The following is a 17,981-nucleotide window of genomic DNA, read 5'->3' on the forward strand; positions in this document are numbered from 1 at the left end:
CCGGAGGTAAGTTTCAGCTGTGGATTGTGGATTGTTCAACCAACCAATTACTAATTATTTAACTAATAAATTTATTAAGCTTTAACTCAAGAAACATTGTTGTTTTTGTAGAAATGTACTCTCCATGAGCAGAATTAAAGGTGAACAAGATGTTACAATTATCTTTGATACAAAATGTGTTGGAATTACTGGGTTAAAGTCGTGAGGAGTTACTAAATATTGAAATATCTAAAAAAGTTCTGATCGAGGAACTCCCGAATTTTGTCAACTATCGCGTTCGCAAAACGGTATGCCACAACGGTTGGAAACGTTGCCCATTGATGGGGCCATCACTCCAGATGCTCAGTTAGGGAAACATTTGGCAAAAGACGGAGGCTATGCGTCGGAGATCGCTGTGGCGGACGGGCGCAGTTGGGGCGCAACTGTCGGCATGCCAGCGCGGGAATTCAGTGGCGTAATGCATGATGCCATATTCGGGTACAAAACTATAGGCGCGCTCTTGACGGGTTCTCTATGTCCGCTGAGCTCTGACCCTGAAGCTTGCATCCGAAGCTCAAATTGCTAAAGACCCCTATGCGTGCTGCATTGGAGCTTGCTAGTGGGTGGAGGAAGATTGCGGGAGTTCAGGCCTGTATTGCTTAGCAGCTTTGCAGCTGACACTCTGTGATGTATACTTACTAAAGCTGTCACGAGTCTGCGAGGATTTTTACTGCAGAAGCGGTTTTCTAAATAGTATTTTCGCCACGAATTGTTTAGTCGCGTAGGCGGCTGCCTCATTGCCATGCTTTATGCGATTTCCCTGCTGGAGTACGCACGTTCTGAGTTGGGTATGTTTGTCTCGAGCACGCTTGGCCATAATATTGTTACGCGTGAGGAAAACGAAGACCGGTGAACGTGCTTGCGGTCCCTGGCTGGAAAAGAGAAAGAGGACGACGCTGAGTGCATCAACCAGCCAGCCGCTCTTGCGCTCACCTTTGCGACCTAAAATAAACGGTACCCTTCATCTGTAAGGCTTACAAACGGTCTCCTTTGCGCGTAACAATATATCGTCGGGCGCATAGCTTTTCAGCTGTTCCGCGAACACCGACGCATTTTTGCACCCGCGTTTGACTGTTACTTTCCTCAATTAAACGTAAATAAATTTCGTGTGTTATGGCTCGGTGGGATTCCTGCCTGGCGATTTTCACGAAAACTGGCCTTTTATTGCACGCTATGACTCTTATCTACGAGAGCTTAGGACATTCGAGCTATTGGTCTATTGGGCTATTCGAGTCTTAATCTTTCACCCAAACTCTAACACTATGGCTATTCCCGTCGAGAATTGGCACCGAATACTATATTACTGTACTTAGGTTTGAACACAGTTTTTGGCACTGCTGGAAGAGAACACGTTACTGTTCGCATTTCCTTTCCGCTATTCTGCTATAAAGCTATGTGTATCTTGCGGCAACAGCAATACGCGCAAACCATGTACACGCTGAAACTCTCCACCATCGTTCTCAAGTGGTGCACTTAACTGTCTTTACGCGGAGATTGACGACATGTTGCTATGCTTTTTGCTAAACTTCAACACTGCTTCTTGGAACCTTCGGCGGCTGTTAAATTTCACGCCACATTTGAGCGTTAGCACATCATGAGGGTTTCTTCCCTAATGTCGTCTGGACTTCGAGTTCGCACCGACTGCCGACTCTCTGCTCTGCATCTTGTTTGTACAGCCTTCACTGCCTCCCTTATCTGTGCTCGTTAAGTGCGTCCAGCTGTTGCTTCTTCTATACATGCCTGATTTTCCTCCTCAATTTACTGAGTGCGCCTTGCTCGCTATTTGAGCGCTGCCTATTTTAGAAGTCTAGCTTTGCCGGTGTCTGTGAATCAAATTTGCTGCCACGACTATCCGTGCAGATAAGTGACCGTCGTCACTTGTTGGTCCGGGGAGGCCCTTGTGAAACCGTTGCTTTTGGTTTCAGTCATCCAAAATATATGAACCGTATTTGGTAGTATCCTTTGTACACTGAATTCTTTTCTGATAATCCGTCGAACATAGTGACCGTTCCGGGAGATAACATAATCACGGTGGCGTTCGAACCAAAAAGAAGGGCCAAAATAATGGAAGGTGGAATGGCCTGTTACAATAAACGGCCCCATTCGTTGTGATCATTGCAATGCAAAATATCTAGAGCACTTTGAGTCTAGAAATGGGCCGTAAAAGTGAGGCTGAAGAGACGCAATGGTGGTTCGAATGAAACTGCGCGTTACAGCGCATATAAAGTTAAAAGGTGGTTGTTTGTATGATACAGCCATTGTTGAGTAGCCCAAAAGGTTCGAACAATTGTAAGAGTTATCTTCGTCGTCTTCAACCTGAGCAGTGTACAACGAAGGCTGAATCTTATAACGATATATTTCATTTTTCATTAGTATCGCTCATTATAATCCATTCCGCATCGCTGTTGTCATTGCAATTGACCCAATGACAACGGGGCTATGGGGCGTTAAATAATAACGAATCAAAAATAAAATGAATATTTAAAAAATACGGCCCCTGGCAGCAATGAGTACTTTTTTCTTCTTTCTTGTATAATCTGTGACATCGAACACCCGGTTGGGCGACAAAAGCAACTCGACGGAGTCCGAGCCAGTGACAAAGGAATGGAAAACGAGATGATTCATCACAATTTACTGTGCGCGATGATCATAAATGAAACTCGGCTACCTGCCTAGCCATTTTGTTTGACCGTCGAAAACAACTAGTCTTCAATGTTTCTGCATTCTATCAGCCCACTCCAATTGCCACAAACAGCATAACACACTCCCTTGGGCTCCATAGTATGTAAACACACGGGCACACGCACGCACATTCACAACTCGCTCAATGTACAGCGTACGGTATGCATAGGGAATCCCGGAGAACTTTCAGCCCATGCTCACCGTCGCCCCAATGATAATCTGCGAGTTGCACAAGAGCGCTTTGCACAGCTGCGCGTCCAAGCAATCGTTGACACACGAAATGACAAACTGAGCAATGGCGCGTAAGCAACATTGCATACCTGGTGCGCAATCTCATGTGCTATCAGGCCTGCGATGAGTGGCTTCTTGTACGGCGTCGACCGCTCGTCGTACAGGAGGCACTGCTCGTGGAAGGTGAGCAGGCCCCAGTTCTCCATGGCGTCCGCCAAGAACGACGGCAGCGAGATCATGTCTGGCAGACGAATGACAAACAACCTTACAAGGGTCTCCTCTCGTTTTGTTCAACGATGCTGCAATGCCACACGAGCTCTGAAAATCTTATTGTTCAGAAGAAGCCAATGACATTTGTGGAAAAGGGACAGGTGATGGTTTTACGTGGATTATATTATCAAAATATCATTACCTGTAATGTTGTCATAGTATGGGACAGCCACCTCACTACGTTACAATAGCTTCTACAGCTGATATATTAGCGAAGTGAGCGGTAGTAGTAGTTACACTGTTTAACTAACAGTGGAATGCCAACAAGTCGTATTGAGTAGCACCAGGATATCTTATATCACATGAGATTACACCGTGTGCTGTAAATTTCATAGCGCGAGATGTGTGATATCATTGGAATGTAAGAACCACAGTAATTTTGCATAGGATGAATTGAGTGTTCACGAACCCATCTTTGGTAGCGGATAAGCGACGCCCAGCAGGTCTTCGTAAAATTTTAGTAGTTTTGGAGCCACGTCTAGAGCGTACTGCAGGTATGGAGACCTGTCGGTCAGGGACCATATGGTGACCTGTTGAAGAGCGTCAAATGCTCAGTCAGCTAAAAAGGAAACGCGATCAATCAAGCATGCAGAAACTGGCAGAATATGTGCTACCACCTCAAATAGGCACTTAAATGGTTTAGTCATATGCTGGGGTAATTTCAATTTGTAATGCAGCCTGGACCATTCCGGTCATTTGATCAATGGTCAAGAAATCGAGTTAAATGTACGACTTGTCTCTATAACTTTGAATTTCTGAAACACAGCAAAATTTTTAAGCGAGAACTAAAAGAAAAAAAAAACAATACAGGTGCGCAGCACTTGTAATTATGTAGTAATTCCTGGGGAGGCGCATGAAGTATATTCTGTGGGCCGAACAATTAGTGCCTCGGGTATTTGTGAGAGTAACCTTCATAGCACGAAAACGCTTTGTGGTTGTAACTAATGTAACTAATGAGCTGTAACTAATGCTAATGAGTCTGCGCTATAAAACATGGGACGCTAAATGTGAGACACGAAATTAAGACAAAACTGCAAATTACTCTCTTGGAAGCCTGTCAACGTTCGTTGGACTCAAAAATTGTTATTTGCAGGAAAATAGAGTTCAGTTTAACATACCCCCTTTGTTAAAATTTTGTGCCACACTGCATATTTTGTTGCATTTTCGCGCGCTTTCCAGATTGTGCTTACGCTTATATTCGAAGTCAAATCATTGACAAACAACAATAATTTCAGTTTATTTCCAGATTAAGTTTTACAGTGAGCGCCTAAGTGCCAGGCATTGCCGAATTTTCTTAAATGATACTTGTAACAAAAATTCTGAAGTGACATTTCTATTTACTGCTCACATTTACATGGTATTTGTTTTACACACTGTCTCCTCTCGTTTCAAACGTCATATTCTTGCGGTTTCAAAAGTGTAACCTAGCAAAGAACAATTTTTCTTATTAGAAAAGGTAGGCTTATTAATGAGGTGAGGGCACTTTCGTTTCCTGTCATTGCAATTTATGGAACATTTGTCCATTTCTTTTACGTAGCTTACAACAGCAAAGCAGCACATTTCCTGCACGCGCCGCGGTGGCTATGGCTTTCTGCTGCTGAGCACGAGGTCGCGGGTCTGATTCTTGGCTGCGGCGGCTCATCTCAATGAGTGAAGTGCACAGGTGCTCGCGTGTTAAGGTTTAAAATTAAAATTAAATTATGGGGTTTTACGTGCCAAAACCAGTTCTGATTATGAGGCACGCCGTAGTGGGGGACTCCGGAAATTTAGACCACCTGGGGTTCTTTAACGTGCACCTAAATCTAAGTACACGGGTGTTTTCGCATTTCGCCCCCATCGAAATGCGGCCGCCGTGGCCGGGATTCGATACCGCGACCTCGTGCTCAGCAGCCCAACACCATAGCCACTGAGCAACCACGGCGGGTGTGTTAAGGTTTAGGCCTATCTCAAAGAACCCTAGGTGGTTAAAAATAACCCCAAACCTTTCACTACAGCGCCCCGCATAACCAACCGCGCCCAGTTGCAGACGTAAAACCACAGTTTATTTTTATCGCTTTTCTTGCGCACACTTTCTGACATGTGAATTGTTCTCGATAATGATTGCGCAATACTGTATTTTGCTTTTTACTAGTGTAAACTAACTGAAAAACTCTGCTTACAATACTGTTTTTCAAGAATTGCTAGTTATATTATAAACACTTGCATTCCTGTGAGCTTCGAATATTTGTTCTGTAGTAGCTATGCACCATAAATTTCTTATGCGGCGAACAAGTAATTAGTCTCTGTAGCCATTAAATAGCTTCTAGGCTAAACTTGCTGTTAATATGACAGATTTAACTGCGCATAAGTGTGCGCTCGGTATACGAAAATGAGTGTGTATAGCGAATATAGTAAATAGTACAAGAGTAAACAGAAGTAAACAGTATGCTTCACGCCTAATGAAAAGACAGGCTGGTTCTACACGAGTGCGAAAGGCATAGGCTTGGCAGCATAAAGTTTCCAGTAAACCTACTAGTGTACTTATACTGTTTTCCAATCCCACTCGCATTGGAGCGACGAAGGTTTTGTAGGAAATTATTCGGTAGGTGGGGATTCCATCAGCCTCTGCTTACGTTTCCATTGCTCTGGGACGAGAAGTTGAGGACCGCGAAGGCCAGAGTGTACGTGGACATGGGCATGGTTGGCGCGAACGTGTCCGCCACAAAGCCGTGTGATCTGCGAGTTCACAGAATGGAGTGAGCAGGTAAGGACACCACTTCAAATGCACTCAGAAAATTGGACAGCGCTAAGGCGGTGCACACAAATATTGAAAGGACGACGAGGTCCCGCTTCAGCTCTGTGTAAACTAGGCACCGACCAGCCCAACGTTTCTGCCGATACGGAAGTTCTGTGACTTGAAACATATGGATACAACACGGGCATGTTTTCTCCTCGTGGGTCTCACCCTAATATATTCCCTTAAATAGACCCGATAACATTATAATTTAAGGAATCAGACTCCAGCAGTAAGCAGAAAAGTGACCCCGTGCTTCAAGCCTATGTTCCACATCGTGATGACGCGAGTCTGTGAGAGCCTATGCTTGACTGTTCCATAGTGCGAACATGAAAATGGAAGTACACGTTTCCTGGAAAAATGTTTTCTGCTTAACGTGTGGCATGTCTAGCATAAGCGTCACCTCATTTCTCTCGAAAGTGACATCCAAGCGGCGCGTCGAAGAAATTATCTCGTGTAAGCTGCACTAACTTCGCATCGTAGCTGTGTTGCTCCTTCCGAGTGATGAATCCGGCGTTCGTTCGACTTCCTCTGGCCAAGTTCAGCGTTATAGACAACTTATAGACTTTCGTGGCACGTTCCGCAGCCTCGGTTAGTTGGCACTTGAAACTATTTGAAAATATTTTGAGTGTCTTCAAACAGGCAGTAGAAAGTCTGCTGACCCTAATTTCTCGCTAGGAGGCTACACAGTCTCATGGCAATACTAAGGGCTACTGTACAGTTGAATAGCGCCAATGTACAAATGTGACCTGCAATGCGTGCGCCAAGAGTCAAGGAACCTGCATACCCTGGTTGTCTCAGTTTATTCAACTAAACTTTTTTTCTTTAAGATTGAGTTACTCCCTTTGAGGTTCTATGAAGATTTTGTGAGTGTATTACAGTATATCATCAATTTAAATGTACAAAAGGAGAAGACTGTTCGGGACCACTATTAATTAGATCATCGAAACACCGACAATTTACTGGTAAAACAGACCACGTGCATCTCAGTGGCCTTTCTTTTTACAAAATTTATCATTTAACTCTTTCCTTACCATGCCTATACAAATCGATCAATTTGATCAACAGTTTATCAACACACTGTCAAACATTTCCTTTCGAATACTCCTACCAGCAATACCATGCACCGTTTGAAATGAAATCTGAACTTAAACTACTGAGCAAATTTGACAATCTTCTTCTTTCTGGGGTTTTACGTGCCAAGACCAGTTCTTATTATGAGACATGCCGTATAGTGGAGGGCTCCGGATTAATTTTTACCGCCTGGTGTTCTTTAACGAGCACTACAAAGCAGGCACACGGCGTTTTGGACAATCTTTGGCAGATTAGGTAGTCTCGAAAAATAAAACTTTTCAACTAAAGCTATTGTCGAAACTAGCCTCCAGTGCTCCTAGCACTTTCTCAATAAAACGACGCAACATTTGCGATTGGTTGTCTCGGCAACATAATTTTTAAATGACAGTGGCAGTGAAGGCATGGAAGCTCCTGTCGGGTTAAATTTTCTGATCCGACATCTAAGCAGCTTTAACGATGTCTCAAGCAACGGTAGGTACTCGTGAGTGGGTTATATTTGGACAATTCTGTTCGACTGCAATCAAGTGCAGCATTATATTTACTCCCGTGGGTCACTTTGATCTATCAGTGTTCCGACAGCTTATGCATGAGTTATTACGAGCGGTCCTTGCCGCCGTGTTCTTCCTGGCTATGGAGGAACAAGGCGGCAAGGACAGCTCGTAATAACTCATAACCAAAAAAATGTCACAGTTTCGCCCTAAGGGCGAAGCAATGAATGCGATAGCAACACAGCAATGTCATACGAAGTAAGGTGAGCGGCTTTGGTAGCAATATGAATTGTAGTAAACATGAGCTGATTAAGTAAGCAGGTGTGCTGCGGCGTAAGTAGACCGACATGAAGAGAGACTCGATGACCACGAGAAGGCGCGTGTGAAACGGTGGTGTTGATGAGAAGCGCTTCCCGTGGGCAGCGCGTGCGAAGGGACACACCTGTAGCGCTGCACTGCCGATCCGGGCAGCATTGCGTGTGTAGCGTGCGTTGGAAAATGTGGCCCGACTATTACGAACTGAATGAACAAGCGTGGTGTGAGCGCGCACAAACAAACATGAATAGATCACACTGAATGACTGCAGACAACGACTGTCAAAACGCTGGCAGCGAGCCCATACGCCGCAGCGGGCGAAGGCACGTGCGGTCTATCGCTTCAACGGAAACTGAGCGGCGAATGCACTTAAAGGTCAGAGCCGTGTGGAGATAAGAGACGGTGCGAGCGAGCGACGAGCGCGGTTGTTGGCAGAGAAGTGCGCCCCCCCCCCCCCCCCCTTGCTCCCTCCGGCGCTGGCTTCCTGCTTCCTTGCTTGCGCGTGGGAGATTGAGTGCGTTCGCTCTCCGTGATAGCGCGCGTCTCCGCACGCTTCCTCTCGGGCATACGGCGCGCGGCGAAGATTTTATCTATAGGGAACCTCACGGCGACGACGACGGCGACGCCGACGGCAGAAATCCGGTTCAAGTGTCCATATAATTGCTATCGCAATAAAAGAAGTCAACGGTCAAGCCCAGGCCGCCGCCGGAAGCCAACTGATTCCGCCCAACGTCTATAGGGGGGGGGATTGATGGTGAAAAGCGGAGCTGCGTTTCACCCCGATTACCCATACTCTATGACGGGTGCAAATAAAGTACCTTCTCTCTCTCTTGCCGCCGTGTGGGGTTTTCACTCACACAAGAGCTCGCAGTCGATTCCAGACCACCGACCATCGACCGAAGCTTGACTAGCACTCTAATCCCTTATATCTTGAACGCCGCCTGTGTAAACGCATTTATTCGTTACTGTACAATAGTGTGCATCACTGCACACAACTGTACAGTACTGTACAGGAACTGCAAAAATCATTGGCAGGTTCAAGCGCCAGTTGAACGCGCACTGGACCAACTTGCTTGCACAGAAAAGCTGATCGAACACAATATACAAGGATGAAGAGGCTTATGCATGTTTCCTGACTTGACAACCATTGCTTCGCGACCATAAAGAATACAGTAAAAAACGAACCAAGTGCCCGTTGCCACTAGTAAAATGAAATGTTCCCTGCACAAGAGGAACTTGGCCGTTTTCACATTTGCGAAGCTACTGCTTTCCCGCATAGCATAGACATCACTACGGTTTAGTGACGCAAACACATCTGCATAATATTTTTTTCTTGCGTAGTTTCACTTACAAAAGTTGGAAACTAACATCCAGATGTATATTTTATATATTTCGTTTTTTTTTTACTTTCAGTACGTATACTAAAAATAGAAAATTATTACTTCTATGTTGCTTCAGAAGCTTGTTCAAGTTTCACACAAGAATTCTCAAAAAATGCCTCAGCAATTATTGCCGCTTTACATTCCTTCAATACATCAGCGATCAGGCTATGATGTTATGTGTCATGGTATACGTTGCAACTTCTACGTCCTGAAATAAAACTTGAAAACATAAAAGGAGAGTAAATGAGCACATTCCTAGCTGTAACGAAAGAGCTAACCACATCATATAAGACCAGCTCCTCACACCTCTAACGCGATAGCCTTAAGCGCCCCGTGTCGCAGAAAATCCGGCGTCGGCATCGGTGTCGGCATCGGCTTTGGCGCCCGCGGCCACACCATTCTATAATTGATGTTGCTCATACCTTGTCTTGGATTCCCGGCAAAGCTATTCTTCGGAATTTTGAGAATGACAAACCACAAACAAATGCCATGAAACAAAACACCCACAGCGCATGCCTTTTATGTGAAATCTTCTCAGATTGAAATATTAAAGATACGAAACAAAAACGAAAACCTGGAAATTTTTTGGCGCGGCTGTGCAATATCTCCGGGACCGCCCCACGCAAGAGGCCGCGTTTCTACCAGAAAGCTCGCCTTCGTGCATAGCGTTCGCCGCCAGTGTTTCCCGGTAACCATTACGGTTGCTTAAGCTGCAGTTGTCGGGAAGCGTGAGAAGCAGTCGGGGATATTTGAATGCTATCGCGTTCCACTCTTAAAAGCGAAGCTTAAGCGTCCTCCCAATTTTTCATCCCGTTTTGACTACAAAGTTGGCGAGCCCTCTTCCAAAACACACTTATTCAAACAATCTTTCATTCCGCAAACAAGTCTTAACTGAATCTGCCTCCCTGCTTCCGTCGCCACCATTCCGGACACCAGAAACTTCAGGCATTCATCACATAATTTTGTAACGATGTCAACTCATGCATGTACGTATTTTGCTAAAACCCACTTCCTTCTGTAATGCATTCGGGCTTTAAATTAAATAAATGAAATGAAATGAAATGAAATAATATAAATGTGTCATCAGCTTGAACAAGTTTGGAGGGAGCCGTGGAATTCTTGTTGTTCGCTTCTTCGAATTTGGACCACTCATATAATCGTACTACACAAGCCATTGTAAATTCAAAAGGCGCCTTTTGGAGATTTGCAGGTTCATGGTATCGCTTGGTCGTTGTCAGAGGCGTACCTTTCCTCCTGCTTTTGAACTGGCATAGTAGACAGTGCAGTGTAGCCTTCCGGTCTCACGATGGTCACAGAGAAGGTGGCCTTGAAGTCTGGCTCGTCGAAACACGGAAAGGCTCTTCGTGCGAATGTTGGCTCGAAGAAGGTTAGCAGCAGGTGCCTGAAATTACAGACACGCGAAAAAAAATAAACAGAACAACGGTCACCGCCTTCATCCTCATTATCAGCCTCCTGTAAGGGCCCTTTGCATGACAGAGGCATCTTTCAGCGATCTCCAATTATTTCTGCTTTTGTTAGCCGACTCCAACCTATGCCTGCATTTTTTATCTCATCACACTAATTTTCGGCCGTCCTACTCCGTGGGCCGTCCTCAACTACGTTTTCTTCCAATCGCACCCATTGTGTTACTATGTAGATCACAAGTGTTTGTTGTACGCGTTACCAATTAAGTTTTATCACAACTATAATGTCAGTCACACCCCCTTGCCTTATTAGCAATCCTGCTTCCTTTCTCTCTCTTAGCTGCTGTATTTGAGCGTTATGTGATCAGCGCCATGGCGCATACGCATAGACAAGGGGCTTCAGCGCGCACACAATTAAGTAGATGTAATGCCGGGCGCCTTACAAGAGACAAGAATTCACGGTGTCCGCCTACGTCGTTTCCCAAGTGCTAGACCTCGTGATTTTTTGTAACATCAAGTCGCAGTATCGACCTATCATGCACTCTGCAATATATGAAAGCATCATGAAGGACAACTTTGAGACCCTCTTGCACGTGTTCTAAATATGAAATATTCTTACTGTTTATTCGTTTCAGCGTGGATAAAATGTGTACAAAAATGCTTCTCGGGCCCAATGAGAATCTTGCGGGTGCAAAGCATCTATTACTGAAGGAAAGGTGCATTAGTAGCAACAGCTGGAGAATACAGTATCGTGTTGAAAAATAGAAATAGCTAAGTGGGGCCATATAAGGATAGGGGAGCAGGAAAGCATATCTGCAGGCTCCTGTGCAGCCCCGCTCGTGCTTACTTGAGTGTTCCATTGACGCGGTAGTGATACTTGTAGAATCCTCTGTCGGTGCCCAGTTTCCCTCTGAAAGCGATGCTCACTGTATAGGACTCGTTAGCGCGCAACTTTTCGGCCAGCTGGATGTGGAGAAACTCCTCTTCCGGCTCCAGCGTCAAGTGGTTGGTCTTCACTTTGATGAAGGGAGGCTCGTAGTGACGCACCGTCACGCCGAGGCCCTTGTGGCTGCTTAACGACAGCTCCAGCTCAGACGATGCGTGCAGAGTGATGACCTGCGTTTCTGCATCGCCGTGTAGACGGGTATGTAAGGGGATGCCGTTTGACGTCGCGGTAATATTATCACGAGCGTGAAAACTCACCTTAGGAAAGCAACTCTGCCTTATATGGTTACTAATTACTAGCCTTCTATAGAGCGAATAGCTTTGTTTGCCTCTTTTGTTTGTGTTTGCCGTTGTCGGTAGCCCGATGGATTTGCGATACAAAGGCACCGATGAAAAGCGTGCGTGCTCTCCCGAAACCGAGTTACGCGGTGCGTGCGTCGCCGAACGACAGCATCATAGGTCTCTGAGACGTACTGTACATACGTGCTAATTCGCGTGAATTGAAGTACCGCGAATTCAAGTGGTAGGGACGGCGCGGATTGTTTAGGTTATTGAGGGTTTACTGGAGTCCAGGATGTGGGCATTCAATCGTAAATGTGTTATTTACAACCATTCGCCACAAGATCTTGCGACGCGCGCTTGCCAAATGTAGCGGACGCGATACATTCGGAGTCGTTATGGTACGGCGTTAGCGCTCGTTTAGATACTTCAAGGAATCCTATGCCGTACACAAAGTTACTCGGAGTTAGAATGCCAACGCGAACACTTAAAGCGCACCGCATTGCTATGCGTGCATTCACTCTGCGAAAGGTCGTCTGCTACACTCAAACGATGTACGCGGCGCCACGGTCGAGGAGGGAGCGCGAAAGAGAGGAGAAACGAGGAGGAGTGAAGGCGGAGGAGGAGAGTGTCGCTACTTTACAAAGTTTCAGGGGTTTAGACGGAGCAGAACTGCTACCCCCCCCCCCCCCCCCCCCATCCCACCTCTCCGTCGCCTCACCCCCGTGCCTCGAGCGCGAAAGAAGACCGCGCGCTGCTGGCCTGCCTTCCTCCCTCGCGTGCGCTACATCGAGCCGCGGTTGCCGGCTCACCCTCGTACACTTTCACTCGCACACACAGCGCACGGCGCGCGGCGACGAGTTTATTACCGTTGAGCTTTATACGGAACTTCACGGCGACCGCGATGGCGATGCCGATGGCAGAAATGCGCAATAAAAAAAAATGTCGCAGTTTCGCCCGAAAGGCGAAGCAGCAATTGCGATAGCAAATTAGTAGAGCGCGCACTATACGGAGTAAAGATAGTAGTTTTATCGGCTGCATAAACTTGTACCCTTACTAACTGAATTAACAAGCATGGTGTCAGCGCGCATAAGCAAACATGTATAGATCACACTCGATAACAGAAGACAACCACTGTCAGAACGCTGGCGTGAGCAAGCGCGGTGTAGCAGCGTGCGAAGGTTGGTGCGGTCTATCGCTTCAACGGAAACAGCGGCGAAAGCACAGCGCGTACAAAGGTAAAAGCCGTGTGGAGGTTGCTTTCAAGATACGGTGCACCCGGCTACGCGCGACCGCCCGTAGCCGCGCAAGGTACGCAGTTGTTGGCAGAGTAGAAGTCGCACCCCTTCCCTCCCGCGCTGCCTCTCCGCTCTCCTCCTTTCGCGTGGGATTGAGTCACCAGTTCCCCTTGCGCGCGGTCGCACATTTTGTGCTGCAGCTAAACGTCGCCTCCCCTCCCTCCCCCCCACCCATCCCCCCACGGCCATGCGCACGATGGAAGACGTCACGTTTGCTCTCCGCCGTGCGTTCGCTCTCTGTGAAAGCGCGTCCTTCGCGCGCTTTCACTCGCACATACAGCATAAGGCGCGCGGCGACAATTCTATTACCCTTAGACTATACGGAACCACACGGCGACGGTGACGCCGACGACGCCGATGGCAGAAATCCGCTTGCAGTGTCCATATGATTGCTGTCGCAATAATATAAACTGACGCGCCCACTAGGCCTCCTTTGTTACTATTACATTTTGTGTGGCACTGGATGAGGCTGAGATACGTATCGTCGGCAAAAGTACGAACGGCAAAATATAAGGGGTGTCACTCAGTGTTCAGTATTGAATGAGATTATTATGCGGCATCCCCTCCAGTGGCCTCTTGTTAATAAATTCCGTCAGCCCTTAAAAACGGAGTGTACGCAAGGTTGCATCGTAACGACGTTACAAACACTGAATTATGGGAGGCTAATAGATTCTTCCTTATTTCTTTTGACTTGTTCGCGTGCAATTTTATGACTGTATAGTGCCAACTCGTCCAGAAAGTGACAATGCTGCAGCTCTGGACGTTTACGCATCGATGTACCAACAGACGTCAATAGCACGACGTTAGAAAAACACGTCAATAAGATTTATTCCAAAACATTTGGCACATGAATAATTACTGCGTGCCCCCTGGTATATAATCCTGAAAAATATAGGAAAGAAGTGGATGGCTAACATTATAACGCTTCTTTCGTGTGCGAGTCGTGTGCATCGAAATATACTCAAGGTTATGATAATTCAAAATCTGGCTAAAAAAGCTTGAAGAGCCTGCTTCTATAAGTCATGCTTTGGCTGTGTTAGGTCTATTAAATAAATTGACGCGTATACAGAGCTGGTCAGCCAGCGAAATTTTATTATGCATGAGCGTCTGCCGTGTTTAATGACAACCGTTTGACCTGCGTAAAGTTCCTGCGGGACATACAGGGGGACATCCTTTCGCATCAGCGCGGCTAGCTGCATGCATTTTGAGGAATGCGCGAGCCGCGACGACCCAGACATCCTGAAACGTTTTAATCGTTTCGTTCTTGTCAGCAACTCCGCAGAAGATGAAAAATTTTAGGCAATGTGAAGCTTGAATATTGGCAGAGCTTAACAACGAAACCATCTGGAGACCAACTTCTACCTAGAACATGACGATATTTCGCCGCGTCTAAGGTATCCAGGACTACGGCGTCGCAGGAAGAAGTCAGGATAGGGTTTGCTTCATGTGCTCATAGACGACAAAACCACACTAGCGGAAAAGCAGGTTTGTCACAAGTAAGTTTTGGCGACGCCACTACAGAGTAAAGGCGCGCACCTTCAATGCAGTTGAAGCGTATGTCGACGTGTCCGCGGAAGGTGTCCACCTGCTTGGGCTTTCCCTCCAACTGGGGCTGCAACTCGAGCGCGTAGTGGACGGGCACCAGGTGTCGAGGCAGGCGGCGCGTGTGGTGGCGATTCCCCGCGGACGGCGCCACGATGCTGTGGCTCAGGTAGGCCTGGCGATCGATCAGGGACCACGGCTGCGGCGGCAACACGTCCTCGGGCGGCGGCGGCGGCCCGGGCTCGCCCGCGGCCAGCGGAAATAATTGGTGCTGGATGAACACGCGCCTTTCGGTGGCGATGAAGATCACCAGGATGATCACCACCGCCGTGGTCACCGTGCCGATCACCACGCCATTCGTGAGCCGGTCGATGCGGCCCATCCTCTGCGGAGAACGCCGCCTCGTCAAAGCCTCCACGAAAACTGAGCACCGTTCTAAGCAACTGACCAACGATCAACCTGCCCTCCGTCGGCTTGTCTGCGGCCCGTCGAAATCACAGTACCTTTCGTACACCAGGGTTGTAATAATCCAATCACTTCTACGTGGGAGACAGACGTCGGTTATGTTCAGCCTCCCGCATTTTTAACTATATCGCTCGAGAACACTATAATATGGTCGTACGTCGTCCTGAAGGGAACATCGCATTAGACGACTCTTGCACAGGAGAGAGCTTAGTGCACTTGAGAGTACTTCCGTCGGTCTTGGTGATTATCGCCGCTTAAAGGCGCTAAAACGACGCGTGATGGATGCTCGCGCGATATAGTTAAAATGCGGGAGGCTGTACGTCTAGGGAAACAGCTCTGAATTATCGGCAATACGAAGGCCTCTACCCCATCACCCATATACGGTTGCTAGGCAGTGATAACTTGCTGAATATTTTCTGTGGCAGTTACAAGGGCATATATACAACTAGAACAAGAAATATAATTTGCACAAGTTATCACAAGTATTAGTGTGACGCGCGAAACGGGTCATGGAGAAATGCATAAATAATACTGGTGCCACACGTACACTTCTGATCGCGATCAGGGCCGATCCGGATCGAGCTTGATCCGAGATCGGGTGTTGCTACACGGCATTTCTGATCGACATCTTGCGGGATCCGGATCCGGGTGATCGCGATCCGAGAATCGCGATCAGACCCCTTGATCGCGATCGCAGGTGGATGTCTGCGCCCTCTAGCGCAGTATTCTGAAAACACTAAAAACAAAAAGTGAGGGCAGCTCAATAAAAACGTTTTAAAACCACTTTATCCGCAATAGTAAGCTGTATTATTGAAATAGTGTCCTCATGTAACCATATTTTGCAAATCTGAATTTGTAGCCAAGGGATTCTGCAGTTCTGAGAGTTACCGACGATCAGCAGACGATAACAACTCGATCCGGATCGTTGGACCATGTAGCAGCGACCACTGTTGATTGCGCTCCGGATCTGATCTGATAAATTGAATGTAAAGTCCAAGTTTTCTGTCTTAGTTTGCAGCTAACAATGGTATTAACACGATAGCGTTAAGGGCCCCGTGTCGCAGAAAATCCGGCGTCGGCGTTAAGCATCGGCGTCTGGCGGAAATAATCATACCGAACCACATCATCCCGAACCACCCCGACCACACACCCCGACCGAGTGGCGCAAGGCGTTAGTGAACAAAAATTGAATTTCTCAATGTAAAATCCGTCAGAAAAATCGTAATGTACAACTTAACGACTACCTACAGGCGTGATAGCGTCGGATTTTAATTTGAATATAAGAGAAAAAGGCCTGATAAGCATCCAGGGATCTTTGAATGCTATAATGTTCCACTCTTAAAGGCGAAGCTTAAGCGTCCTCCAATTCTGATGGTCTTTCGCTGTACTTCGGTTCTAGGCAACATTGAGGGGGACGTTGAAAACCGAGCGCTTCTAAATTTTGGGCACGCGCATGCCTCGGGGCAACAGCAAACAATTAATAAAATAATAAAAAAAGGTCCTAGGGCCTTCACATTTTCGAACTGCGCCCGTGAGCGGACTATTTGTATTCAAACCACCCAAAACCAACCAAAAATGCTTACTAACGAGAGCTGTTAATGATATTTATAATGAAATGATATTTAAAAGGATTTACATCAGCTGCTGCATCACTTACTGGATTATACTGTATTCAGATATATAAAATGGCAAGAGTAAATAGGCTTTTACAGGTAAATTTGCCACTAACAAACGGACCGAGAAATTCAAAGTGCACCGCTGCACCGTCGACATAACACAATGCCAATAGCGAAGACGAAGCTCGACATGCGATGTTAATTAGCTATTTTGGATGCTGCCACCCACAGTGGTAATGCTGGAACTTTCTAATTTGACCGCTCTGCCAATGTGCTTCGGCAAATATGCAAATAGCAAGAGTCGTTTGGTGCTGCTCGATCATAGTGAGTTGAGGGTGACCTAGCACGAAAATGAGGAAATATCCGCGTCAATTTCTCCGCGTTTCTAACGTGGCATCGCCCATGCGCCGAAGCTGAAACGGTCTACGGCCATGGAACGGCCGAGGTTCGGTGGTGATGAGGCAACGGTAAAGCTCGCCAGGCGCTGCCACGCACTTCGGACGTCGCTAATGGTTTCATGTAAGCTGGGATCGGGAGGCACTAGTGGCAAACGAAGGCGATTTCGCCCAGGACTTACGAGGATGTGGCCCGGTCTGTGCGGTCGATTTTTCTTCTTCTTCTCAAATCCCTCGCTACGCGCTGCGCGAGACGTATTTGGTCGCACGGTGATATGGCCAGCCAGGATCCGAGATTCGGGCTTGCTTTACCACAAAAAGCAATACCGCTGAATTAGAAACTCAGCGCGATTATTTTGCGCAAACACGCTTATTTATTCGCAGATTTTCTTTAGTCCATATTACCAGTGCCTTGTTTTTGAACATAAAGTTATGCAGATTCAACGGGCAGCTACAAGAGTAGATTTTTTTTTACTTCGTGGTACCAATGGCTTGCATTTGTGCAAGATATTACACAGATCAAACGCACATTTTGGAATCTATGTGAAGTGATCTTTTGTGAAACGGATACTTGTAAACGGATAGTGTTATAAAATTTCAGATTTAATTCTTGTCTTTGGCACAAAGGAAGCTGGCGCGCGCATGTGGCCTCGCGCACTCGTGCTACGCAATCGGACAACTCTTATACTGTCTGGTATTTCTTCATTTTTTATTGCGATAGCAATTATATGGACACTCTAGCTGAAATTCCTCCGTCGTCGTC

General features: G+C 46.7%; 1 protein-coding gene across 1 annotated transcript in view; it reads right to left on the reverse strand.

Annotated features, from left to right (window-relative positions):
- The window catches only part of LOC119461935 (aminopeptidase N-like), a 45,410-nt gene extending 27,954 nt beyond the window's left edge, over nt 1-17,456 (reverse strand). The window contains exons 1-7 of the mRNA XM_049672791.1: nt 17,401-17,456; nt 14,737-15,127; nt 11,526-11,802; nt 10,501-10,656; nt 5,835-5,937; nt 3,632-3,752; nt 3,042-3,193 (exon numbers count right to left, since the gene is read on the reverse strand). Coding sequence (XP_049528748.1) covers nt 3,042-3,193; nt 3,632-3,752; nt 5,835-5,937; nt 10,501-10,656; nt 11,526-11,802; nt 14,737-15,124 — 1,197 coding nt within the window. The 5' untranslated portion in view covers nt 15,125-15,127; nt 17,401-17,456. The remainder of the gene's footprint in view (nt 1-3,041; nt 3,194-3,631; nt 3,753-5,834; nt 5,938-10,500; nt 10,657-11,525; nt 11,803-14,736; nt 15,128-17,400) is intronic.
- Between the last annotated feature and the right edge of the window lie 525 nt (nt 17,457-17,981).

The sequence above is a fragment of the Dermacentor silvarum genome, chromosome 8, assembly GCF_013339745.2.
Source record: "Dermacentor silvarum isolate Dsil-2018 chromosome 8, BIME_Dsil_1.4, whole genome shotgun sequence".
Taxonomy (NCBI): domain Eukaryota; kingdom Metazoa; phylum Arthropoda; class Arachnida; order Ixodida; family Ixodidae; genus Dermacentor; species Dermacentor silvarum.